At 37.8% G+C, this 27,032-nt stretch overlaps 1 protein-coding gene across 3 annotated transcripts in view; it reads left to right on the top strand.

Annotated features, from left to right (window-relative positions):
- The window catches only part of LOC106095714 (xaa-Pro aminopeptidase 2), a 90,970-nt gene extending 69,943 nt beyond the window's left edge, over positions 1–21,027 (top strand). For 2 of the 3 annotated variants that reach the window (XM_013263012.2, XM_013263011.2), the window contains exons 3-11: positions 12,720–12,799; positions 12,873–13,196; positions 13,265–13,609; positions 16,501–16,613; positions 16,670–16,937; positions 17,006–17,450; positions 20,054–20,122; positions 20,189–20,361; positions 20,424–21,027. In XM_013263012.2, coding sequence (XP_013118466.2) covers positions 12,720–12,799; positions 12,873–13,196; positions 13,265–13,609; positions 16,501–16,613; positions 16,670–16,937; positions 17,006–17,450; positions 20,054–20,122; positions 20,189–20,361; positions 20,424–20,675 — 2,069 coding nt within the window. In that variant the 3' untranslated portion in view covers positions 20,676–21,027. The remainder of the gene's footprint in view (positions 1–12,719; positions 12,800–12,872; positions 13,197–13,264; positions 13,610–16,500; positions 16,614–16,669; positions 16,938–17,005; positions 17,451–20,053; positions 20,123–20,188; positions 20,362–20,423) is intronic. The other variant, XM_013263013.2, reaches the window with a different exon arrangement.
- The last annotated feature ends 6,005 nt before the right edge of the window (positions 21,028–27,032 follow it).

Here is a 27,032-nt window from a genome sequence, read left to right as displayed (position 1 = left end):
TTAAGGGTTTGGTCAGATGGACGGCCCATTTCGATTTTGCTAAAATTTTATATTTTTATATCCATCGCCATAGGATTGTATATTAAATTTAGTCGTTCTGTCAAAGTATCCATTCCTTTATCCTTGAAAAATTCCAAGATCATTCGACCATCCGCCCGTCTGTTGTAATCTCGTTACAACATTCAAAAATTGAGCTAAAATTTGGCACAGTGAGTGGTGTTAAGATCTCCAATATGCAAGTGGGGTATGGTCTAGATCGGATTGTATCATAAGTTCTCATATAGGTAGATGCCCAAATTTAAGGTCTAAGGCCCACAAGAATCGAATTTATTGCCCGATTTCTCTGAAATATGACACAGTGAACTGCAATTAAGGGTTTTCCCCCAGATGGACCGAATTCCCAGTTGAAGGCCTTTCTCCCATAACAGGCCAATTTATTACTCGATTTTGCAATTTTATTTCTTTACATCTGATTGTCTGAAACCTTAATCATTTACGTAGTTTTTGAATTCATCGGGCGTTTTATTTAATTTTAATTCCTGGGCACTTGCAAAACCACTAACATAAAATTTAAAATTTTAAAGCCTATTTGAAAAATATCCGGCGGAAAACAAAATGTGGCAAATAGCAACAAACACACAGTTACTCGTACTATATCGTAAGATATGTATTTCATCGAAATTTTTTTATGGCCGTGGGAAAGTTTTTTGTTTATAATGACTTGGCATCTTAGAACCTGCTCTCGCATTCAATGTGGCGCGAATGTTTATGCGGCATAAAGGAAATGAGAGCTTTCCGCCAATGTTCATTATGTTGTGGAAATTGTGTGACGCATTTGTGTTTATTTTTATTCATAACATTTAAATGTTATTTATTTAGGTTTTGTATTTTTTTTTTTTTTGCTTCTAAAAATATAAATAAACAATTGAGGCATGTAGAAAAACATGTTTGGCGAAAGGTGATCGTGCAGATTGGTTTATGTGTTTCAAGATTGCTCTTTAACGATTTGATAAGTATCCCAAAAGTATTAAATCAAACAAGTAAAAGCGTGCTAAGTTCGGCCGGGCCGAATCTTATATACCCTCCACCATGGAGCGCAGTTGTCGAGTTCTTTTCCCGACATCTCTTCTTAGGCAAAAAGTGATATAAGAAAAGATTTTCTCTGCTATTAGAGCGATATAAAGATATGATCCGGTTTAGACCACAATTAAATTATATGTTGGAGACCTGTGTAGAATGTCAGCCAATTCGAGTAAGAATTGCGCCCTTTGGGGGCCCAAGAAGTAAAATAGAGAGATCGATTTATATGGGAGCTGTATCGGGCTATAAACAGATTTAGACCATAATCAACACGTATGTTGATGGTCAAGAGAGGATTCATCGTACAAAATTTCAGGAAAATCGGATAATAATTGCGACTTCTAGAGGCTCAAGAAGTCAAGATCCCAGATCGGTTTATATGGCAGCTATATCAGGTTATGAACCGATTTAAACCTTATTTGACACAGTGGTTGAAAGAAAAAAAAAAATTTAAAAAACGTCATGCAAAATTTCAGCCAAATCAAGTAGGAATTGCGTCCTCTAGAAGCTCAAGAAGTCAAGTCACCAGATCTGTTTATATGACAGCTATATCAGTTTATGAGCCGATTTGAACCATTTTTGGCACACTTGTTGGATATCATAAAAAAAACATGTCGTGCAAAATTTCATTCCAATCTGATAAGAATTGCGCACTTTAGAGGCTTAAGAAGTCAAGACCCAAGATCGGTTTATATGGCAGCTATATCAGGTTATGGACCGATTTGAACCATACTTGGCACAGTTGTTGGACATCATAACAAAACACGTCGTGCCAAAATTTCATTGTAATCGGATAAGAATTGCGCACTCTAGAGGCTTAAGAAGTCAAGACCCAAGATCGGTTTATATGGCAGCTATATCAGGTTATGGACCGATTTGAACCATACTTGGCACAGTTGTTGGACATCATAACAAAACACGTCGTGCCAAAATTTCATTGTAATCGGATAAGAATTGCGCACTCTAGAGGCTTAAGAAGTCAAGACCCAAGATCGGTTTATATGGCAGCTATATCAGGTTATGGACCGATTTGAACCATACTTGGCACAGTTGTTGGACATCATAACAAAACACGTCGTGCCAAAATTCATTCAAATCGGATAAGAATTGGGCACTCTAGAGGCTCAAGAAGTCAAGACCCAAGATCGGTTTATATGGCAGCTATATCAGATTATGAACCGATTTGAACCATACTTGGCACAGTTGTTGGACATCATAACAAAACACGTCGTGCTAAAATTCATTCAAATCGGATTAGAATTGCGCACTCTAGAGGCTCAAGAAGTCAAGACCCAAGATCGGTTTATATGGCAGCTATATCAGATTATGGACCGATTTGAACCATATTTAGCACAGTTGTTGGATATCATAACAAAACACGTCGTGCCAAAATTCATTCAAATCGGATAAGAATTGCGCACTCTAGAGGTTCAAGAAGTCAAGACCCAAGATCGGTTTATATGGCAGCTATATCAGATTATGAACCGATTTGAACCATACTTGGCACAGTTGTTGGACATCATAACAAAACACGTCGTGCCAAAATTCATTCAAATCGGATAAGAATTGCGCACTCTAGGAGCTCAAGAAGTCAAGACCCAAGATCGGTTTATATGGCAGCTATATCAGATTATGAACCGATTTGAACCATACTTGGCACAGTTGTTGGATGTCATAACAAAACACGTCGTGCAAAATTTCGTGCCAATCGGATAAGAATTGCGCACTCTAGAGGTTCAAGAAGTCAAGACCCAAGATCGGTTTATATGGCAGCTATATCAAAACATGGACCGATATGGCCCATTTACAATACCAACCGACCTACACTAATAAGAAGTATTTGTGCAAAATTTCAAGCGGCTAGCTTTACTCCTTCGGAAGTTAGCGTGCTTTCGACAGACAGACGGACGGACGGACGGACGGACGGACGGACGGACGGACGGACGGACGGACAGACGGACGGACATGGCTAGATCGACATAAAATTTCACGACGATCAAGAATATATATACTTTATGGGGTCTCAGACGAATATTTCGAGTAGTTACAAACAGAATGACGAAATTAGTATACCCCCCATCTTATGGTGGAGGGTATAAAAACGTCATGCAAAATTTCAGCCAAATCAAGTAGGAATTGCGTCCTCTAGAAGCTCAAGAAGTCAAGTCACCAGATCTGTTTATATGACAGCTATATCAGTTTATGAGCCGATTTGAACCATTTTTGGCACACTTGTTGGATATCATAAAAAAAACATGTCGTGCAAAATTTCATTCCAATCTGATAAGAATTGCGCACTTTAGAGGCTTAAGAAGTCAAGACCCAAGATCGGTTTATATGGCAGCTATATCAGGTTATGGACCGATTTGAACCATACTTGGCACAGTTGTTGGACATCATAACAAAACACGTCGTGCCAAAATTTCATTGTAATCGGATAAGAATTGCGCACTCTAGAGGCTTAAGAAGTCAAGACCCAAGATCGGTTTATATGGCAGCTATATCAGGTTATGGACCGATTTGAACCATACTTGGCACAGTTGTTGGACATCATAACAAAACACGTCGTGCCAAAATTCATTCAAATCGGATAAGAATTGGGCACTCTAGAGGCTCAAGAAGTCAAGACCCAAGATCGGTTTATATGGCAGCTATATCAGATTATGAACCGATTTGAACCATACTTGGCACAGTTGTTGGACATCATAACAAAACACGTCGTGCTAAAATTCATTCAAATCGGATTAGAATTGCGCACTCTAGAGGCTCAAGAAGTCAAGACCCAAGATCGGTTTATATGGCAGCTATATCAGATTATGGACCGATTTGAACCATATTTAGCACAGTTGTTGGATATCATAACAAAACACGTCATGCAAGATTTCATTCCAATCGGATAAGAATTGCGCACTCTAGAGGCTCAAAAATCCAAGACCCAAGATTCAAGACCCAAGATCGGTTTATATGGCAGCTTTATCAGATTATGGACCGATTTGAACCATATTTAGCACAGTTGTTGGATATCATAACAAAACACGTCGTGCCAAAATTCATTCAAATCGGATAAGAATTGGGCACTCTAGAGGCTCAAGAAGTCAAGACCCAAGATCGGTTTATATGGCAGCTATATCAGATTATGAACCGATTTGAACCATACTTGGCACAGTTGTTGGACATCATAACAAAACACGTCGTGCCAAAATTCATTCAAATCGGATAAGAATTGCGCACTCTAGGAGCTCAAGAAGTCAAGACCCAAGATCGGTTTATATGGCAGCTATATCAGATTATGAACCGATTTGAACCATACTTGGCACAGTTGTTGGATGTCATAACAAAACACGTCGTGCAAAATTTCGTGCCAATCGGATAAGAATTGCGCACTCTAGAGGTTCAAGAAGTCAAGACCCAAGATCGGTTTATATGGCAGCTATATCAAAACATGGACCGATATGGCCCATTTACAATACCAACCGACCTACACTAATAAGAAGTATTTGTGCAAAATTTCAAGCGGCTAGCTTTACTCCTTCGGAAGTTAGCGTGCTTTCGACAGACAGACGGACGGACGGACGGACGGACGGACGGACGGACGGACGGACGGACAGACGGACGGACATGGCTAGATCGACATAAAATTTCACGACGATCAAGAATATATATACTTTATGGGGTCTCAGACGAATATTTCGAGTAGTTACAAACAGAATGACGAAATTAGTATACCCCCCATCTTATGGTGGAGGGTATAAAAGATGGAACAGCAAGTGGGAATAATTTGGTCGCACACCAACCGTCTAAATTGTATAATACATTTACTTGGTGGGAGGAGTAGATTTAGAAAACGATGGAAATTCATTGCAAATTCGTAGAAACTTTCAAATAATTTTTTCGTAAAGAAAATATTTCAACATAATTTTTACCAAATACAGAGTTTTAAAGATATTTTTATCAAAGACGAAATTTAATCAACACATTACTTAAAAAAAAAAGTGACAAGGCAACTTGCAAAACAATGAAAGTCTTTTGCAGCGATATGAGGAGACTAGCACAACAGATGGAAAGGTTAAAATTTCTTTTGATGTTTCAAGAATAGAGAATTATGCCACAACACACAAGAGAAATGGCAACTGAACTAACTCAACTCGTCAAAGGAAAGTTAGGTGCAGTAAAAAAAAGTTCGACAAGAAAATCTTGAATCTAGAAATATCACAGGCAAATGCAGATATTATATAAACAAAATATTTATTGTGGACACTGGTATTAAAAACACACTTTGGACTTCTTGCTGCACGCCATATATTGGTTGCCCAAAAAGTAGTTGCGGATTTTTCATATAGTCGGCGTTGACAAATTTTTTCCCAGCTTGTGACTCTGCATTCTTTCTTCTGTCAGTTATCAGCTGTTAATTTTAGCTTGCTTTAGAAAAAAAGTATATTTGATTAAAGTTCTTTCTAAGCTTTATTAAAAATGCATTTACTTTCTTTTAAAAAATCCGCAATTACTTTTTGGGCAACCCAATAATAAGAATCTAAAAACAAAATAATCGAAATTCCAAAGAAAATCAATGGGACACAATCAGTGTAGAAAAATAAGATGAAGAAGAAACAATTTGTAGAGTATGGTATCATATTTAATGACGCATGGTTCGAAAACAGAACGGGCACACAATTCCGAATGGAATACATGTGGATATTGTCACTTGGCAAAAAGTTTGCAATACCAATTAACAAGAAGAACTTTTCTCCATTACACGTCCTAGCCGATTTAGAAGATTGCATACAAAAGTTTGGAGAAAATGACAAGGAAATATGTAGAATATAAGTAGGGCACGGGATTATCAATTTTAAAAGAAACTTAAAAATCAGTCCAACAAGGCATTATTGAGGCATTGGATACCCACCACCTCGGGTATATATGTAAACCCCATTTCGTCACAATCCCTAAATTCGGCACGGACATTGACTGGTCTAATATATATGCCAATTTTGTAGAACAAAATATTTGTCTTTTTGGCAAATATATCCAATTATAAACCGATCTGAACCATATTAAGGTCGGATATCGTGAGTCTCAGAAAAACTCAGCGAAATCGGGTAATAAATAAAGCTTTAATGGGCTTCAATCCCCTTATCGACAGATCGATCTATATGGCAGCTATATCTAAATATAGTCCGTTCAGAAACAGGTCGGATATTGGGAAGTCTTAACCTACTCATTGTTTCAAACTTCAGCGAAAACGGGTAATAACTAAAGCTTTTATTGGCTTCAGACCTTTTATCGGCAGATCGGTCTATATGACAGCTATATCCAAATATATATTCTGATCTGAACCATATTTAGGTCGGGTGTCAGGAGACTAAAAATAACTCACTGTTTCAAATTTTAGCGAAATCGGTTAAAAAATAAAGCTTTTATGGGAATTAGACCCTGTATCGACGATTTCTAAATATAGTCCGATCTGTACCGTATTAAGGTCCCATGTTGGGAAGTCTTAATCTACTCACTGTATTAAATTTCAGCGAAATCGGGTAATAAATAAAGCTATTATGGGCTTCAGACCCTTTATCGGCAGATCGGTCTATATAGCAGCTATATCCGATCTAATCCATATTTAAGGCAGATGTTGGGAAACCTTAAAATAACCCACTGTTGCAAATTTCAGCGAAATCGGGTAATAAATAAAGCTTCTATGGTCTTCAGACCCTTTATCGGGAGATCGGTCTATATGGTAGCTATATCTAAATAACTTTATTTCTGATCTGAACCAATTTAATTTAATTTAAAATTTCAATGAAATCGGATGAAAAATAAAGCATTCTTAGATTTTACGACGATCCGAAATATATATACTTTGTAGGGTCGGAAATTGATATTTCGATGTGTTGCAAACGGAATGACTAATTGAACATACCCCCTATCCTATGGTGGTGGGAATAAACACTCCAATCGACAAGGACAACAATGTTGTCCACTGACGAACAAAGCTGTGAACTGCTAGCGGTGGTATATTTCTGATATACTCATAAAAATGCGTTGGTAGTATCTATCGCTACTGCAATTGATGCGGTGTTATGCTCAGCTCACTGATGTGAGTGGCGATCGTACGAATACTTGCAGGAATTTGGATAGATCTCTGAACTTCGTATCGAATGTTTTTGTCAATTTTTATACCCTCCACCATAAGAAGACTAACTTCGTCATTCTGTTTGTAACACCTCGAAATATGCGTCTGAGACTCCATATATTGTAGTATATATATTCTTGATCGTCATGTTATTTTAAATCGAACTAGCCATGTCCGTCAGTCTGTCCGTCCGTTCGTCTGCCTGTCGAAAGCACGCAAACTTTCGAAGGAGTAAGGCAGACGCTTGAAATTTTGCACAAATACTTTTTATTAGTGTCGGTCGGTTGGGATTGTAAATCTGTCAAATTGGTCCATGTTTTGATATAGCTGCCATGCAAATCGATCTTGGATCTTGACTTTTGGAGCCTCTAGAGGCACAATTCTGTTGCACGTAGTATTTTGGTATCACTTCCAATAACTGTGCTAAGTATGATTCAAATCGGTTAATAACCTGATATAGCTGCCATATAAATCGATCTTGGATCTAGACTTCATGAGCCTCTAGAGGGCGCAATTCTGGTCCAATTTGACTGAAATTTTGCACGTAGTGTTTTGGTGTCACTTCCAATAGCTTTTCTAAGTATGACTCAAATCGGTTAATTATCTGGTATAGCTGTCATATGAACCGATCTTGGATCATGACTTCTTGAGCCAATAGAGCGCGCAATTCTCATCCGATTTAGCTCAAATTTTGCATGAGGTGTTTTGTTATGACTTACAACAACTGTGCTAAGTATGGCGAAAATCGCTACATAACCTGATATAGCTGCCATATAAACCGATCTGGGATTTTGACATTTTAAGTCTCTAGAGGGTGCAATTCTCATCCAATTTGGAAAAAATTTTATACAACGGCTTCTGTCATGACCTTCAACATACGTGTCTAATATGGTCTGAATCGATCAAAAGCTTGATACAGCTTCCATATAAACCTATCCCCCGATTTTGCTTCTTGAGCCCCTAGAAGGCGCAATTCCTATACGAATTAACTGAAATATTCCACAATGACTTTTTTTTTTTTTTTTATTAAATTCATTTATTACATAGTACTCCAATACATAAAATATAATGCCCCAGCGCCACATGGACATTTTTGGGGCGAGTTGGCAATAAAAACTTTTTCAATTTTTAGTTTTTAATACATTGTAAATATAAATAAAAAAAATGAACAAAAAAAGTTTACGAAGCAAGAAAATAAAAAAATAATATATATCACATTAGAAGCATTTCCATATTATCCATTAGATACAATTTTAGATTAGACTTAAAACTGGAGATTCTGGGAATATTTTTTATACTTTGAGGAAGATGGTTATATTCAGAACAACCGGAATGCTCAATTCGTTGCCTAGTGGTTTCAAGTCTACACCTTTTTACGTGAAGATTGTCACTATTTCTAGTGTTGAACCTAGTCTGATTTTGATTAAATGTTATCACGTGGTAGCCAATGTTATTTAGTGATTTATACATGTATGTTAAGAGTTGCATTTTGTAAAGCCCACATATTGGCAAAGTAGTCTTAGATATGTTTTTGAATAATAATTCGGTACAATACCTTTGTGGAAGATTGTAAACAATCCGGAGAGCTTTGTTTTGGGACCGTTGCAAGGATTTAAAATCTGCGTTTTTTTTGCCAGCGTATATCATAGGCAAATAGTTATAATGGCTATGTATAAGGGCATTGTATAGTAATAGCTTGGTATCCTTGTCGAATTTATTCTTAAATTTATAAAGCAGGCCAATCGCTGGAGTTACTTTTGACTTCAAATATTGCATGTGTGAATTCCAAGAGAGGTTGCTCTGAAAGTGTATCCCTAAATATTTCAAACAAGTGTTCTCAATTACATTTCTCCCACAAATAGAAACGTTGAAATCATTACTTCCACTAGCATGGGGCCGAAAACGCACAATCCTAGTTTTCTCAGAGTTCAAAACCAATCCATTTATTCTTGCAAAGTCATGAATTGCGTTGGCATCATGTTCAATTTGAGCTTTCAAAATAACTTCATGACAATAAGGATAAAAAAGGCTCATATCATCAGCATACATTATCAATTTTCCATGCAATTTCATATTTGCTATGTCATTTAAATAAACTGTAAACAGCAAGGGACCTAGCACGCTGCCCTGAGGTACCCCATACTGAATATCTTCCATTCTACTACTGCATCCATCTATCTGAACAAACTGTTTCCTGTTTCGAAGATAACTCTCAATCAGTTTATGAGCATTTCCAACAATTCCATAAAACCGTAGTTTTCGAAGTAATATTTCATGATCTACCAAGTCAAATGCCTTTGACAGATCATAGAAAACTCCAGCTACTCCACCGTAACCATTATCTAAACCTTCACATATTGTATTGACCACATTGACTATTGCCTCCTGCGTACCACTGCCTTTTTTAAATCCAAACTGAAATCTATATAACAAATTATTATCCTCGAAGTATGCTGTCAGTTGCCTATGTAAAACCTTTTCCAATAATTTATCAAATAACGATAGCAAGGCAATTGGTCGAAAGCTGTCAATGCTACATAAGCCCTTGCCTTTCGGAATTGGTACAATTTTTGAAATCTTTAGAATATCTGGATACACAGACGTATTAATAATTGTATTAAAAACAGCAATTAATTTCGGTAAAACAACATCTTCACACACTTTCAACATCTTCGTATTTACATCATCATGACCAGGACTCTTATTTATTTGCAATTTCGAAACAAATTCCAAAACCTCTTCTTCGTACGTTGCACAGAAATGAAATGAGTATCGAACAGGGGTTAATGTGTCAAACATATTAAAGTTATCTCCAGGAAAATATCGAATTTTACTTTTTAGTACCTTTGGTATATTCACAAAAAAGTCATTAAACATTTCGCACATCTCATTATTTGTAACATAATCACCATTATCATTTTTCAACCGTATTTCTGAACTCCTTGCTCTACCTAGATGTTCATTTAAAAATTTCCAACATTTCTTTGGATTTGCCTGAAATTCTCTAAGTTTCGTTTGATAAAAAGAATTCATACAAATCTTAATTGCTTTCTTTATGACCTTGCTTATACTCTTGATTCTACTTTCAATACCCAAATCCTTGCTCTTTTTCCTTCTCTTCAGTAACAATTTCTTCTTCCACCTTATAAGAGATAATAAGTTTTCATTGACCCAAGGAGTTATTAAGTTCCCTGAAAATCCGATTCCCTCTTTTTCTATTGAAGAATTTTGTACACACTCAGAAAATGTCCTCAATAGCCGCGTCATGTCAGCGGTTGCATCACCGCAGAGTCGCATATTCCCGAATTCATTGAGAACAGATTGTCTCAACAAACTATAGTCACACTGGCGATACTTTCTATTAGAGATTTCATTTCTTTCCGCACTGGAAATAATTTTACATGATATCAAGTTATGGTCAGATAACTTACATTCAACTGAATCAACTACAATAGCATTCTGAAAGTTGCTGAAAATATTATCTATTGATTTTCCGCTATATGGACGTGTAATTAAAGAATGACAACTTTTATAGTCAAAATCATGAAGTAAATTTGAAAGATCTGATGACAATGAAGAATTTAAAAAATCTATATTCGAATCTCCCATAATGACACTTGGAGAAATGCCAATATCTTGCAAAATGTCCTCAAAACATCTGTAAAACGTTTCCAGATTACATTTCTGAGAACGATAAAAACTGGTTATTTTCAGAGGCTTTCCCTCTATTTTAAAATCATTTAAAAGGATGATTATTGCATCAAAAAAATGTTTGCTTTCACAATATTCAACAGTGCATTCAAAATTATCTCGAATAAAAATAGATGTGCCACCGTGTGCATCGTTTCTACAGCAATGTACTGCTTTATAACCTGGAATATTATAAATCTGTTTCAAATTATCTTGAAACCACGTTTCCTGTACAGCAATAATATTCGGCAGAATCTCAAATTGTGAAATTAAAAGCTTAAATTCATTAAATTTGTTTATCGATGAAATGCTTCGAATGTTTATGGACATGATATTTAAAAACTTTCTGTTGAAATTTGCTAAAAATTTCTTCTATAATGTTCAACATTCATTTATGGTCCGAATCGGACTATAACTTGATATAGCTCCAATATCATAACAGTTCTTATTCAATATTCTTTGTTTGTTGCCTAAAAAGAGATACCGCGCATAGAACTCGACAAATGCGATACATGGTGGAGGGTGTATAAGATTCGGCCCGGCCGAACTTAGCACGCTCTTACTTGTTTAGTGCTTGCTTTCTTCGATGTTTATTATGATAAGCTAGTAATTTTTTCCCCAAAGTTCTGAAGGAATTCGGAACAAAATTCGAATTGCCCAAAAAGTAATTGCGGATTTTTTAAAAGAAAGTAAATGCATTTTTAATAAAACTTAGAATAAACTTTAATCAAACATACATTTTTTACACTTTTTTTCTAAAGCAAGCTAAAAGTAAGAGCTGATAACTGACAGAAGAAAGAATGCAATTACAGAGTCACAAGCTGTGAAAAAATTTGTCAACGCCGACTATATGAGAAATCCGCACTTACTTTTTGGGCAACCCATATTATTCTATAATTTGATAAGATATGTCGAAAAGAATAGCCGAATACTATACTAAATACTGCTACAAAATTTCCCATGAACATTCCATGAAGGAACAGGGGTACTTCTCTCATATCAATGAGTGCAGTCCGATTAAAGTTTAAGCTCAATGATAAGAGGCCTCTTTATTATGCCGAGTCCGAAAGGCGTCTCGCATAGCGATACCACTTGGTATAGAAATTTTAACATGGCAAGATTCCTTACAAATGTAGCCAGCATTAGTTAGGTGATAACCACCGCTGAAAATTTGTTGATGTTCACGCCGGGATTTGAACCCAGGCGTTCGGCGTCATAGGCGGACATGCTTACCCCTGTGCCAAAACTTTAATCCAAAATTCGGTTAGAAATCGATAAGACAAGTCGAAAACGCATCCGTATTTATTTGGACTCAATATCAGAATTCGGTCAGAAGTCTTAACGACAACTCTAATTTCCCTGCGAAATTCCCATAATTTTTGTTCCGAATTTGGTCAGATACATCAACAAAAACATCAGATTTCCCTCCGTCATTTCGTTTCGAAATCGTGTCTACCACTCCAAATATTTTTCGCTATGAATTCCGACTTACTACGAAACCAATTTCGGATGAATTTTCCGACTTTCGTAGAAACTTCGGACCGATTTCTGAATGATTGGTTCACTGGGTGCCTACTTAAGGATTAAAAGTATCCTGAAGTACGCACCCAGTATACCAATCATTCAGAAATCAGTCGACCTTTAACTAACAAAATTGCTTTCTAAAATGCAGTTAACGATCCGTGTTATCCTTTAATGTATTTCTGATTTATACACATCATGCAACCAAAATTTAGTTTCTTAAAACAAAAGTCTTTAAAATTTAGTTTTTTTTTTTAAATAATGCAATGTAGTGTTTGCTTAATTTCTTTCCTCTTTACAGTTCTACTCTATCACACTGCCGATGCCAATCGACCACAAGGATACTTCCGTGAAGTATGCCATTATCGTAAAACACAATTGGTAAATATAGCACGAGGATATGTTTTTTTTTGTCACATGTAATATTTTAAGCAAATAATCTCAATAACCAAAGTTACAGCCGGTCAGTGTGCCACGACAACATCTACATGCGATACGTGAACAAATGCAAATTAGAGCCACACTGCAGGGTCCAGAAATAGATGCCTACATATTGCCCTCCTACGATGAACATCTTAATCAGGAGATAAGCAGAAGAGATCAGCGTCTTAAATATTTGACGGGATTTAGTGGGACAGATGCTTTGGCGGTGGTGACCCAAAGAGGAGCAGCATTATGGGTACAAAATCGTTATGTGCAACAGGCCGATGGTGAATTGGATTGTGATTGGGAGATTTATAGGATGAATGATACGGTGACCATAGCAGATTGGTTGGGGGTAAGTGAATTTTTTAATTAAAAGTCAATGTAGCAAATTTTTTTAAATAATTTTTTTTTAAATTTTAGTATTATTTGAGACCTGGCCAGCGTGTTGGTGCCGATCCCCATTTGGTTCCCCATTATCTATGGCGCAAATGGGAAAATGATTTGGAGGGCAAGATCCTAAAATTAAGGAATGTCAATAACAATCTCATTGATTTGATATGGAAAGATCGCCCAGAGCCAGATCTAATAACCATACATGTCTTATCCAAATCCTATGCTGGTGAAAAGTGGCAAGACAAAATCAAAGAGCTACGCGAAAGATTGCACCATCTCAAATGCGATGCAATGGTTGTTACATCTTTGACAGAAATTGCTTATCTGTTGAATATAAGAGGCAAGGATTTGCCTTTTACACCGGTCATCAAGGTAGGTTTTACCATTTGGAGTGGCATGCATAAATGTTTTATAGGTCATTTATTGAAAAAAAAGGAAAAAAAAACAAGTAAAAGCGTGCTAAGTTCGGCCGGACCGAATTTTATATACCCTCCACCATGGATCGCTTTTTAGGCAAACAAAGAGTATTGCATAAGAACTGCTATTGGACCCGTATCAAGTTATAGTCCGATTCGGACCATAAATAAAAGCAGAACATTGTAGAAGTCAATGTGGAATATTTCAGTTCATTCGGGTAAGAATTGCCCCTTGTAGGGGCTCAAGAAGCAAAATCGGGAGATCGGTTTATATTGGAGGTGTACAAACTATAGATCGATTCAGACCATATTAGACACGTATGTTGAAGGTCATGAGAGAAACAGTTGTACAAAATTTCTTCCAAATCGGATGAGAATTGCGTCCTCTAGAGGCTCAAGAAGTCAAGATCCCAGATCGGTTTATATGGCACCTACATCAGGTTATGTACCGATTTGCGCAATACTTAGCACAGACACTGGAAGTCATAACAAAACACCTCATGCAAAATTTCTTTCAAATCGGATGAGAATTGTACCCTCTAGAGGCTCAAAAAGTCAAGATCCCAGATCGGTTTATATGGCAGCTATATCAGGTTATGTACCGATTTGCGCCATACTTAGCACAGACATTGGAATTCATAACAAAACACCTCATGCAAAATTTCAGCAAAATCGGATGAGAATTGCGCCCTCAAGAAGTCAAGATTCCAGATCGGTTTATATGACAGATATACCCGATTATGAACCGATTTAAATTGTACTTAACACAGATGTGATACCAAAACACTATATGCAAAATTTCAGTCTAATCGTGAGAGAATTGCGCCCTCTAGAGGCTCAAAAGTCAAGACCCAAGATCGGTTTATATGGCAGCTATATCAAAACTTGGACCGATTTGAACCATACTTAGCGCAGTTGTTGGAAGTTATACCAAAACACCTCGTGACCGATTCAGACCATAATAAACACGTATGTTGATGGTTATGAGAGGATCGTACTAAATTTCAGCCAAATAGGATAATAATTGCGACCTCTAGAGGCTCCAGAAGTCAAGTCCCCAGATCGGTTTATATTACAGCTATATCAGGTTATGGACCGATTTGAACCATATTTGGCACAGTCGTTGGACATCATAACAAAATACTTCGTGCAACATTTCATTCAATTCGGATAAAAATTGCGCCCTCTAGTGGCTAATTGGAATTGATAATGAAAGCCGTTGATAACATTTATGCATAAATCTCAAGATTTTTATACCCACTACCGAAGGATGGGGGTATATTCATTTTTTCATTCCGTTTGCAACACATCGAAATATCCATTTCCGACCCTATAAAGTATATATATTCTTGATCAGCGTTAAAATCTAAGACGATCTAGATATGTCCGTCCGTCTGTCTGTTGAAATCACGATACAGTCTTCAAAAATAGAGATATTGAGCTGAAACTTTGCACAGATTCTTTTTTTGTCCATAAGCAGGTTAAGTTCGAAGATGGGCAATGTCGGACTATATCTTGATATAGCCCCCATATAGACCGATCCGACGATTTAGGGTCTTAGGCCCATAAAAGCCACATTTATTATCCGATTTTGCTGAAATTTGGGACAGTGAGTTGCCCAATCGGTCCAAATTTGGATATAGCTGCCATATAGACCGATCCACAGATTTAGAGTCTTAGGCCCATAAAAGCCACATTTTATATCTGATTTGGATGAAATTTGGCACAGTGAGTTGTGTTAGGCCCTTCAATATTCTTCGTCAATTTGGCCCAGATCGATCCAGATTTGGATATAGCTGCCATATAGACCGATCCTCCGATTTTTGGTCTTAGGCCCATAAAAGCCACATTTATTATCCGATTTTGTTGAAATTTGGGACAGTGAGTTGCGTTGAGCCCTTCGACATCCTTCTTCTATTTGGCCTAAATCGGTTCAAATTTGGATATAGCTGCCATATAGACCGATCCTCCGATTTATGGTCTTAGGCCCATAAAAGCCACATTTATTATTCGATTTTGCTGAAATTTGGGACAGTGAGTTGCGTTGGGCCCTTCGACATCCTTCGTCAATTTGGTCCAGATCGGTCCAAATTTGGATATAGCTGCCATATAGACCGATCCTCCGATTTATGGTCTTAGGCCCATAAAAGCCACATTTATTATCCGATTTTGTTGAAATTTGGGACAGTGAGTTGCGTTGAGCCCTTCGACATCCTTCTTCTATTTGGCCTAAATCGGTTCAAATTTGGATATAGCTGCCATATAGACCGATCCTCCGATTTATGGTCTTAGGCCCATAAAAGCCACATTTATTATCCGATTTTGCTGAAATTTGGGACAGTGAGTTGCGTTGAGCCCTTCGACATCCTTCGTCAATTTGGTCCAGATCGGTCCAAATTTGGATATAGCTGCCATATAGACCGATCCTCCGATTTATGGTCTTAGGCCCATAAAAGCCACATTTATTATCCGATTTTGCTGAAATTTGGGACAGTGAGTTGCGTTGAGCCCTTCGACATCCTTTGTCAATTTGGCCCAGATCGGTTCAGATTTGGATATAGCTGCCATATAGACCGATCTCTCGATTTAAGGTTTTGGGCCCATAAAAAGTGCATTTATTGTCCGATGTCGCCGAAATTTGGGACAATGACTTGTGTTGGGCTCTTCGATATTTGCATATGGTATGCATTTTTCCCTGGTATGCATTTTTCCCTGGATTTTGACGAAATGTGGTTCACATATATACCCGAGGTGGTGGGTATCCAAAGTTCGGCCCGGCCGAACTTAACGCCTTCTCACTTGTTTTTGGTACTTTTTGTTATCAGTTTTTTTACTCCTCTTTTCCAGGCCTACCTTATAGTGAGTCATTATGACATTTTCCTTTATGTGGATCGTTATAAGATGACAGAAGCCGTTGCTGCCCATTTGCATAGTGACTGTTTTAATTCAATGTGTGTCAAGTAAGTCTGGTTTTGATATGTATGTTCAACACTTTTATAACTTTCATATATATCAGGTCCAAGGATTATGATCAAATATGGAATGATATACGAACCTATTCGCAAATTTGGAAGAGTGTTTTGGTACCTGCACCCTGTGTTCAGGAACAAGGAGCCTCGGAAATGGTATATTCCTCATTCCCTCAGAAAATAATCTACGAACATATGTCACCCATCATCATGATGAGGGCTCAAAAGAATTCAGTAGAACAAGAAGGCATGCGTATGGCCCATATAAGAGATGGAGCAGCGATATGTGAAGCTATGAGCAATTTGGAAACAAGGGTAACTAAAACCGACTAGCAATTTATTTAACATAAATATTTTAAAAATTCCTTCTTTCCTTTTTTAAGTTCTACACTGAACAATGGACCGAGGAAAAAATCAAATATGAAGTAGAACGTTCTCGTCTCTCACAACAACATGCCAAAGGTCTATCCCTGCGTACTGTGGTGGCCTATGGCGAACATTCTTCTTATCCCTATTACATCTCCAGCAATGTCACCGATATTGAGGTTACCGATCAAAGTCTTTTGGTTATAGAATCTGGTAGCCAGTATTATGATGGCACCACTGATGTCTCCAGAACCTTCATCTTTGGTCAGCCCACAAATGATATGAAACAGACCTATACCATGGTATTGGCAGGCATTTTGAGATTATCACATTTGAAGTTTCCTTCGGATTTGAAAGTATCTAAATTGGATGCTTTGGTGCGCAGTCCTTTGTGGGTGACAATGAGTGATTATCCAGGCGCCACAGGTCATGGCATTGGAGTGTATGGGGCGGTACAAGAACGTAAGTACTTAGACAGATATAAATAGATCTTAATGTTATATAGGTATGTTAATCCACCTTTCAAATGAAAATCCATAATAAGAGGAGTAATCCACATTAGAAAGAGTGAAGATATTTGCGGGGTTTGCAATAGGAGGAGGTCCTGTTGTTTCCAGGCAGATGTTAGACAGTCTTGACATCACAAAGTATCTTTAGATCTCAATGGAATCCCCTGCCTGAATTGGACTGTATGTTAGCGGAGGCCTAATGTTCCACCTCAAGGGAAGGAGGGTACTTTAAAAGTTCATCGGGTGCACCTTCACGCAAGCAACAGTTGTTTTCACTCGCATCCAAACTGGGAACCAGTTCCAGCATCGAAAGTACAACTGCTTCGAACTATACGGGGTTCGGCAGATCGCCATCGATGGCGGGCGATATGGCAACCAACAAATACGGGAACTGTGTGTGGACCAATGTATTGGGTTGTCCAAAAAGTAATTGCGTATTTTTCATATAGTCGGCGTTGACAAATTTTTTCTCAGCTTGTGACTCTGTAATTGCATTCTTTCTTCTGTCGGTTATCAGCTGTTACTTTTAGCTTGCTTTAGAAAAAGAGTGTAAAAAAAGTATATTTGATTAAAGTTCATTCTAAGTTTTATTAAAAATACATTTACTTTCTTTTAAAAACTGCGCAATTACTTTTTGGGCAATCCAATACATCGCTCTCGAATGCCAACAACAGTACGCCTAGCAATTAAGCTCGCCGAAATTAACTCTCAACAGATTTTTATACCAATCAGAAACCTGAACAAGGACTGGACCGCATATACCGTAATGCATAGGAACAACCTAGTGAAACCAAGCCCGTCAGCTTGGTTCAAAATAAAACCTCTCGTAATGGCACATTGTTGTAGCCTGGATAGGACACCGCTTTACCGCCATCGTTCTTAGTGTTCTTGCTGTAAACACATTTTTATGTGGAGATGACGATCCTCGTGAGGCTCCTGTAGATGAGCAAGCTCATTCCCGTCGAAAGGACCTATAGACGCGGGAACAGAGTGACTATTGGTTATTTAAAGGCGCCAATAACACTCAGTATTTGTGCCACAGCCGTTGTCACCCGACCTCTCACTGAGAGTCTCCGCTTGATACCGCTGATTGTCCGCGACTGCCATTGCAGCTAATCGGTATGGAGCATTTCACTATCCGCAACCTGTGGACGCGCTCTGTAGCTCGCAGCTAAGGTTCTCGTGACAGCAAAGAACACCACACTGATCGGACCTCAAAGTTCCAGCTTGTGTGGTGCGCACAGCTATCCCGTGCTGGGCGCAGGATAGTTGTGAGGTCTTAACGAGATCATGTGCATAATTTGAAGACCCTCGGTGGTCCTGGTATCTCTTGCAATGTTTCTAAAGTTGATCACCTCGGCGTTTCGAAAATTTTTTCGGGGTGTTATATGTGGGACTATTTTCAAAATTTTTTTGCTGAATAGTGTTCAAAAATTCCTTCAAAAAAGTCGATCTAGCCATGTCCGTCCGTCCGTCTGTCTGTCGAAAGTACGCTAACTTTCGAAGGAGTAAAGCTAACCGCTTGAAATTTTGCACAAATACTTTTTATTAGTGTAGGTCAGTTAGAATTGCAAAAGGGCCAAATCGGTACATGGTTTGATATAGCTGCCATATAAACCGATCTTGGGTCTTGACTTCATGAGCCTCTAGAGGGCGCAATTCTTATCCGATTGGAATGAAATTTTGCACGATGTGTTTCGCTATGACTTCCAACAACTCTGCCAAGTATGGTTCAAATCGGTTCATAACCCGATATAGCTGCCATATAAACCGATCATGGGTCTTGACTTCTTGAGCCTCTTGAGGGCGCAATTCTCATCCGATTTGACTTAAATTTGTCACATAGTGCCTTGGTATCACTGTTAACAACTGTGTAAAGAATGATTCAAATCGGTTCATAATCGGGTATAGCTGTCATATAAACCGATCTTGGATGAGGTGTTTTGTTATGACTTCCAATGTCTGTGCTAAGTATTGCGAAAATCGGTACATAACCTGATGTGGATGCCATATAAACCGATCTGGGATGTTAACTTCTTGAGCCTCTAGAGGACGCAATTCTCATCCGATTTGGCAGAAATTTTGCACAATGGCTTCTCTCATGACTTTCAACATACGTGTCTAATATGGTCTGCATCGATCAATAGCTTGATACGCTCCCATATAAACCTATCTGCCGATTTTGCTTCTTAAGCACCTACAAGGCGCAATTCTTATCCGAATGAACTGAAATATTTCACAATGACTTCTACAATAATCAGCATTCATTTATGGTCCGAATCGGACTATAACTTGATATAGGTCCAATAGCATAACAGTTTTTATTCAATATTCTTTGTTTGCCTAAAAAGAGATACCGCGCATAGAACTCGACAAATGCGATCCACGGGGGAGGGTATATAAGATTCGGCCCGGCCGAACTTAGCACGCTCTTACTTATTAATACTGTTGTTTTAAAACTTTAATTTTAATTAATTAGTATTAATTAATATCCTAATTAAGTATTTTTTGTGTGGGTAACAAATTAAAATTTTTTATTTTCAATGTTTCTTTCAGCTCCAATTTCCGTTGATTATGGCCATGACAGCCATTTTCACTTTAAGGAAGGTTATTTCTTTTCAAGTGGTATGAATAGTTATTGTAAGAATTTTTTTCTTCTTTTTTTAAACTACATTTTTGAAAATATTTCAGAATCGGGCCATTACAAGAGCGGTGACTATGGTGTGCGCTTAAAGAACGTTTTGGAGGTGAAAAATACCCACAATGTTCATCCGTCCGGAGCAAAATATTTAGCATTCCAAGATGTAACCTTAGTGCCTTATGAGCCCAGACTAATTGATGGAACTTTATTGAGTTCCTTAGAGGTATTTCCAAATAAACTAACAATTCCCATCATTTAATGGACCATTTACCCTGTCTGTTTCAGAAACGCTGGCTCAACGAATACAATGGCAAAATTCGACACTATGTGGGCGAAGAACTAAAGCGTCAAGGTAACATGAAAGCCTTCTATTGGATGATGAACAAGACGCGTCATATACGTGAATATCTCCCCGAAGAAGAATATCGAGCTGCCACAGGAGCTGGGGCCCGATCACATGCCTTCCTAACTATTACCGTGCCTGCTCTGCTATTAGGTCTGACGGTTTTTGGAAGTTTTGTACGTTGGTTATTATAAGTGGAAAATTTTATTTCTAGATTTGTTTTAACATTAATGCTAAGCTAGTTGACCAGTGATGTTTATTTCCACAGAAAATATTAGGGACCATTGAATTGAATTCTAAAAGAAAATATGGTTTTCAAGCCTGACAATAACATTTCATAGAACAATAATTGGCCTTGCTATAATAAAGAATTTCTTTTGAGATTAGTTTAGGATAGATTACTGCTGAAGAGCTATAACGAAAGCAATTTTAAAGTTAGACCTTACTTTTGAACAATTATGTAAATTATGAATAACAAATTGATTTAGGCTAAGCTAAAAATTGTATAAAAAAACAATATTAAATAAATTGACCAAGAGACATGTATTATTTTTGTATCTAAGTAAATGTTCTTAGTTTTACATATTTCAATTTATTAAATAATAATAATAACAATTTGGGTAGGAGTTTCACAAAATGCTGTAGTTGGTTCAACAAAACCACCCGAGAAAAAATTAACAAAACCATACGATACCGAAAGATTTAATACTTACTTACTTAGGTGGCCATTATAGTACATTTGTCCTACTAGCCGAATGCAGAATAGATTACAAAGCGCCTCGATCTTCTGGCCTTCCTTTCCAATCTCTGACATACAGTTTCAAGATGTTTCTCTCCATTTGGTATTTGGTTGTGCCCTTTAGCGTATTCCATTATGGTCGTCTTCAAAAGACTTCTTAGCTTCTTATGACAAGCTTTTTCGCCCCAAAGCGGGGGTCGTGGGTTCGACTCCCATCAGTGCCCTTGGTCTGTCGCTACTTTGGTATCACATTGGCCTTAAAATTGGCTAAGTAAGTCTGTAAAGGACTGTCACTCATACCTAAGCAATGACAAGCTGAATAATTTAATAATTCGGCCGGGCCGAATCTTATATACCTTCCACCATAGATCGCATTTGTCGAGTTCTTTTTCCGATATCTCTTTTTAGGCAAACAAAGGATATAAGAAAAGAATTGCTATAATATTGGAGCTATATCAAGTTATGGTCCGATTCGGACCAAAATTGATTTGAATATTGGAGACCATAGTAGACGTCATTTTGTAAAATTCCAGCCAGTTCGAACGAGAATTTCGAGAGAGAACGGTATATATATAGGAGCTGTATCTGGCTCTAGACTGATTCTGACCATGTTTGACACGCAAGTTGAAGGCCGTGAAAGAAGCCGTTGTACAAAATAAGGATTGAAAGAAAAACAATTAGGGTCTCAAGAAGTAATGTAGAGCGATCGGTTTTTATGGAAGCTGTATCAGGCTATGGACCGATTCGTACCATATTTGACATGCATGTTCAAGGTCATAAAAAAGGTACTCAATTTTGGCTAAGTCGGATAATAATTGCACCCTCTGGAGGCTCAAGAAGTCAAGACCTGAGATCGGTTTATATGACAGCTATACCAGGTTATGGACCGATTTCAACCATTCTTAGCACAGCTATTGGAAGTGATATCAAAACACTACGTGCAAAATTTCAGATCGGACGAGAATTGCGCCCTCTAGAGGCTCAAGAAGTCAAGACCTAAAATCGGTTTGTATGGCAGCTATATCAAAACATAGACCGATTTGGCCCATTTACAAAACCAACCGACCTACACTAATAAGAAGTATTTGTGCAAAATTTCAAGCGGCTAGCTCTACTGCTTCAATAGTTAGCGTGTTTTCGACAGACAGACGAACGGACGGACGGACAGACGGACGGACAGACATGACGATCAAGAATGTATATACTTTATGGGGTCTTAGACGCATATTTCGAGGTGTTATAAACAGAATGATGAAATTGGTATACCCCCATCCTATGGTGGAGGGTATAATTAGAGATATTTGTTGTTAATACATATACTCGTATTATTGGCTGCACTTAAGTGATTTTTATTACATTGACAGATTTCATTTCTTCGGTGACTCATAATAAAATTAAATACGGAATACTTCTTTCTGTGACACCATGCTCCTATAGTGGAAAATTGTGAGAAAGTTTGCCTGAATTTCAAAACTTCTAAAAATAACATAAAAGGTTGTCAACCAAAAATTTTCACTTGAAATTCACTTTAATGTACTTTAATTTTCTTAAAAGTTTTTATATCTACATAATTATTTATTTTGAAACTTGTAGTGAAATTTGACACCATCCTTCTAAAATGATGTTTCATGTTACTTCCAAGTACCACCTCGAAAAGAGTACAACAGTAATTTAACAAAAAAAAAATTTAAAATAATTTTCTGTTTTTTTTTTTCAAAATTGATATCGATATCTCTATGATTTATATCAAATATTTGGATTTTATTTGTTCATTGACTTATGGTTGAATTTGATAAGGAAAATTATTGTCTTTGACTTCATCCAAATAAAATTAAGAATTTTGGGTAAAACGTGATCAATTTGGTTTCTCGTGTTTTGATGGGGTGATGTGGCTTTGTGGATATTTTTATATTGAAATCTGGTGCTACTAACTAACTACCGCGGCGAAATCTATCAGCCTCAACCCATTACTGGACATTATTTCGTGGAGGCTAAACTTTAAAATCATGGGGGGGGGGAGCTGTCATATTGTCTCTCCAAGCGCTCATAGAAAATATGCATGTGCATAAATAAGGCTGATATTGAAGAATAAGGCTGATATTGCGGATTGTGGCTAGTCTCCCATCCACCGGAGTAAAGCTGGTGTTTCAGTCTCCGACTAACCACAAATCCACAGCCAAATTCATGCCTCGTGTTATGGCAACTATAGTATAGTTCGTCACCGTTTGGTGTTGTAGTGACGCCATTCCCAGTCCATCGCACTTCCTAAAAGGCGATAATATCTGCCTTGTACTTCTCTAATACATCCGCCAGCGCGTATACTGCACCTTCTCTATAAAGAGTGCGGATACTCCAGGTGCAGATCCGCAAATCATGGTCTCGTTTTTACTATTCCTTTGTCCTCCATACAGTTTCAAAAATTATTTTGCAAAATATATTGGAATTCATGAAAATTTCGCCTTATGTCTTTCGATATGCCGCCCCTTCAGATAACCCGTCTCGAAACAATTTTAAGTTTCGAAAATTATTTAGCAAAATTATTCAAATCTCTCCGAACCATTTAGACTCTGAGACAACCAGACAATGAGACAGCCTATCGTGTGATCTCTTCAATATCCTGCTGGAGAAGATAATACGAGATGCAGATGTGAATAGATATGGCACACTAATCACAAGAGAGCACATGCTACTCGCCTATGCCGACGACATCGATATCATAGGTAGGTCACCGGAAGTAGTAACTGCAGCCTTTGAAAGAATCGAAAGAGTGTCAGTGAAAATGGGTCTGGCAGTAAATGGAGATAAGACGAAATGGGTGGTTTCAACTGTAAAAAAGCCTTGCACAACCGATAAAGAAAATGGAGAAAGTTGGGAACCACAACTTTGAGATAGTCAGTAAATTTAACTACCTCGGTACCGCCGAACCGAAACCGTAACCGAAAATGACACCAGTTTTGAGATTAATCGAAGAATAATACTGGCAAACAGATGCTACTTTGGACTAAGTAAGCAGTTTAGATACAAGGCCACCTCTCGACAGACGAAGGTTACACCAAACAAGACACTGATACTACCCGTGCTGTTATATGGTTCTGAAGCATGGGTACTTGTGAAAGCAGATGAGGCAGTGCTTGGAGTATTTGAGAGAAAGATTCTTCGTAAAATATATGGACCAGTTTGCGTTAATGGAGAATATAGGCGACGTATGAGCCACGAGCTGTATGACGACGATAGCATAGTTACACGCATCAAAATGCAACGGCTGCTTTGGCTAGGTCATGTTGTCAGAATGGATGGAAAAGCTCCAGCAAAGAAGTCTTTTGAAGGCAAACACGGTGGTACACGCAAACCGGGAAGACCAAAAGCCCGATGGAAAGATCAAGTGGTGGGAGACACTTTGAAACTTGGTGTCAGAGATTTTAGAATGAGCGCAGATGATCGAGGCGCTTGACAACGCTATTCTACGTTTGGCTAGTGGAACAAATATTCTGTCGTAGCCATTTAAAGTAAAAGTAAAGTATTGGGTTGCCCAAAAAGTAATTGCGGATTTTTCATATAGTCGGCGTTGACAAATTTTTTCACAGCTTGTGACTCTGTAATTGCATTCTTTCTTCTGTCAGTTATCAGCTGCTATTTTTAGCTTGCTTTAGAAAAAAAAGTGTAAAAAAAGTATATTTGATTAAAGTTCATTCTAAGTTTTATTAAAACTGCATTTACTTTCTTTTAAAAAATCCGCAATTACTTTTTGGGCAATATTTTGGGTAAAATCGGCACGAATTTAAAAAAAGTTCTTCTTTAACCCTTAAATGTACTTTTAATGTAAGTTTTAAATGTACATTTTATTTAAACTTTTAAAGATTTTAGGGCACTTAAATTTATTTCTAAGTGGGGTTTTATTTGCATGTTTGTTTGTGGGAATGTAGGTTTGTTTTCATACTCACCACCGAAGGCTGGGGGTATATTCAGTTTGTTATTCCGTTTGTTATACATCGAAATGTCCATTTCCGATCCTATAAGGCATGTATATTCTTGATCAGCGTAAAAGTCTTAGACGATCTAGCCATGTCCGTCCATCTGTATGTCTGTCTGTTGAAATCACGCTACAGTCTTCAAAAATAGAGATATTGAGCTGAAACTTTCACAGATTCGTTTTTGTTTGTCCATAAGCAGGTTAAGTTCGAAGATGGGCTACATCGGACTATATCTTGAAATAGCCCCCATATAGACCGATCCGCCGATTTTGGGTCTTTGGTCCATAAAAGCCACATTTAATATCCGATTTTGCTGAAATTTGGGACAGTGAGTTGTGTTAGGCCCTTCGACATCCTTTGTCAATTTGGCTCAGATCGGTCCAGATTTGGATATAGCTGCCATGTAGACCGATCCTCCGATTTATGGTCTTACGCCCATAAAAGCCACATTTGTTATAGGATTTTGCCGAAATTTGGGACAGTGAGTTGTGTTAGGTCCTTCGATATCCTTCGCCAATTTGGCCCAGATCGGTCCAGTTTTGGATATAGCTGCCATATAGACCTTTCCTCCGATGTAGGGTCTAAGGCCCATAAAAGCCACATTTATTATCCGATTTTGCTGAAATTTGGGACAGTGAGTTGTGTTAGGCCACTCGACATCGTTCTTCAATTTGGCCCAGATCGGTCCAGAATTGGATATAGATGCCATATAGACCGATCTCACGATTTAAGGTCTTGGGCCCATAAAAGTCGCATTTATTGTCCTATTTTGCCAAAATTTGGGTAGTGAGTTGTGTTTTAAGCCTCTCGACATATTTCTGCAATGTGACACAGGTCGGTCTAAATTTGGATATAGCTGCCATATAGACCGATCTCTCGATTTAAGGTCTTGGGTCTTTAAAAGGCGCATTTATTGTCCGATTTCGCCGAAATTCGGGACAGTGAGTTGTGTTAGATCCTTCGACAGCCCTCTTCAATTTGACCTAGATCGGATCAGATTTTGACATAGCTGCCATAAAGACCCATCTCTCGATTTGACTTCTTGAGCCCATACGTACCGCAATTTTTATCCGATTTTTCTGAAATTTTGCAAGTGGTGTTCCGTTATGACTTTTATCAACTGTGCCTAGTACGGTCCAAATCGGTCTATGGTGGTATTCCGTTATGACTTCCAACAACTGCACCTAGTACGGTCCAAATCGGTCTATAACCTGATATAGTTCCCATATAAACTGATCTCCCGATTTGACTTCTTGAGTCCTTATAAGGCGCAATTTTTGTCCTATGTAGCCGAAATTTTGCAAGCGGTTTTCTGTTGCGACTTCCTACAACTGTACCAAACACGGTCCAAATCGTTCTATAACCTGATATAGCTCCCATGTAAACTGGTCTCTCGATCATCCTTGTTCGGTTCCTAGAAGCTTTAATTTGTGCTGGTTTGATATGTATGGGTTGATATGGGTTGCCCAAAAAGTAATTGCGGATTTTTTAAAAGAAAGGAAATGCATTTTTAATAAAACTTAAAATGAACTTGAATCAAATATACTTTTTTACACTTTTTTTCTAAAGCAAACTAAAAGTAACAGCTGATAACTGACAGAAGAAAGAATGCAATTACAGAGTCACAAGCTGTGAAAAAATTTGTCAACGCCGACTATATGAAAAATCCGCAATTACTTTTTAGGCAACCCAATAGAATAAAATTATGCCCTTAAGCTAAAATTATTTTGTATAAATTTTTTGCAAGTCCATGGTGGTTGGTTCCCAAGATTCGGTCCGGCCGAACTTAGCATACTTTTTTCTTTTTTTTTTTGTTCTATCCCACTGTGCGATATCCAAAG

This window comes from Stomoxys calcitrans, chromosome 2 (genome assembly GCF_963082655.1).
Source record: "Stomoxys calcitrans chromosome 2, idStoCalc2.1, whole genome shotgun sequence".
NCBI classification, from domain to species: Eukaryota; Metazoa; Arthropoda; class Insecta; order Diptera; family Muscidae; genus Stomoxys; species Stomoxys calcitrans.
This window is presented reverse-complemented; position numbering and strand designations above follow the sequence as displayed.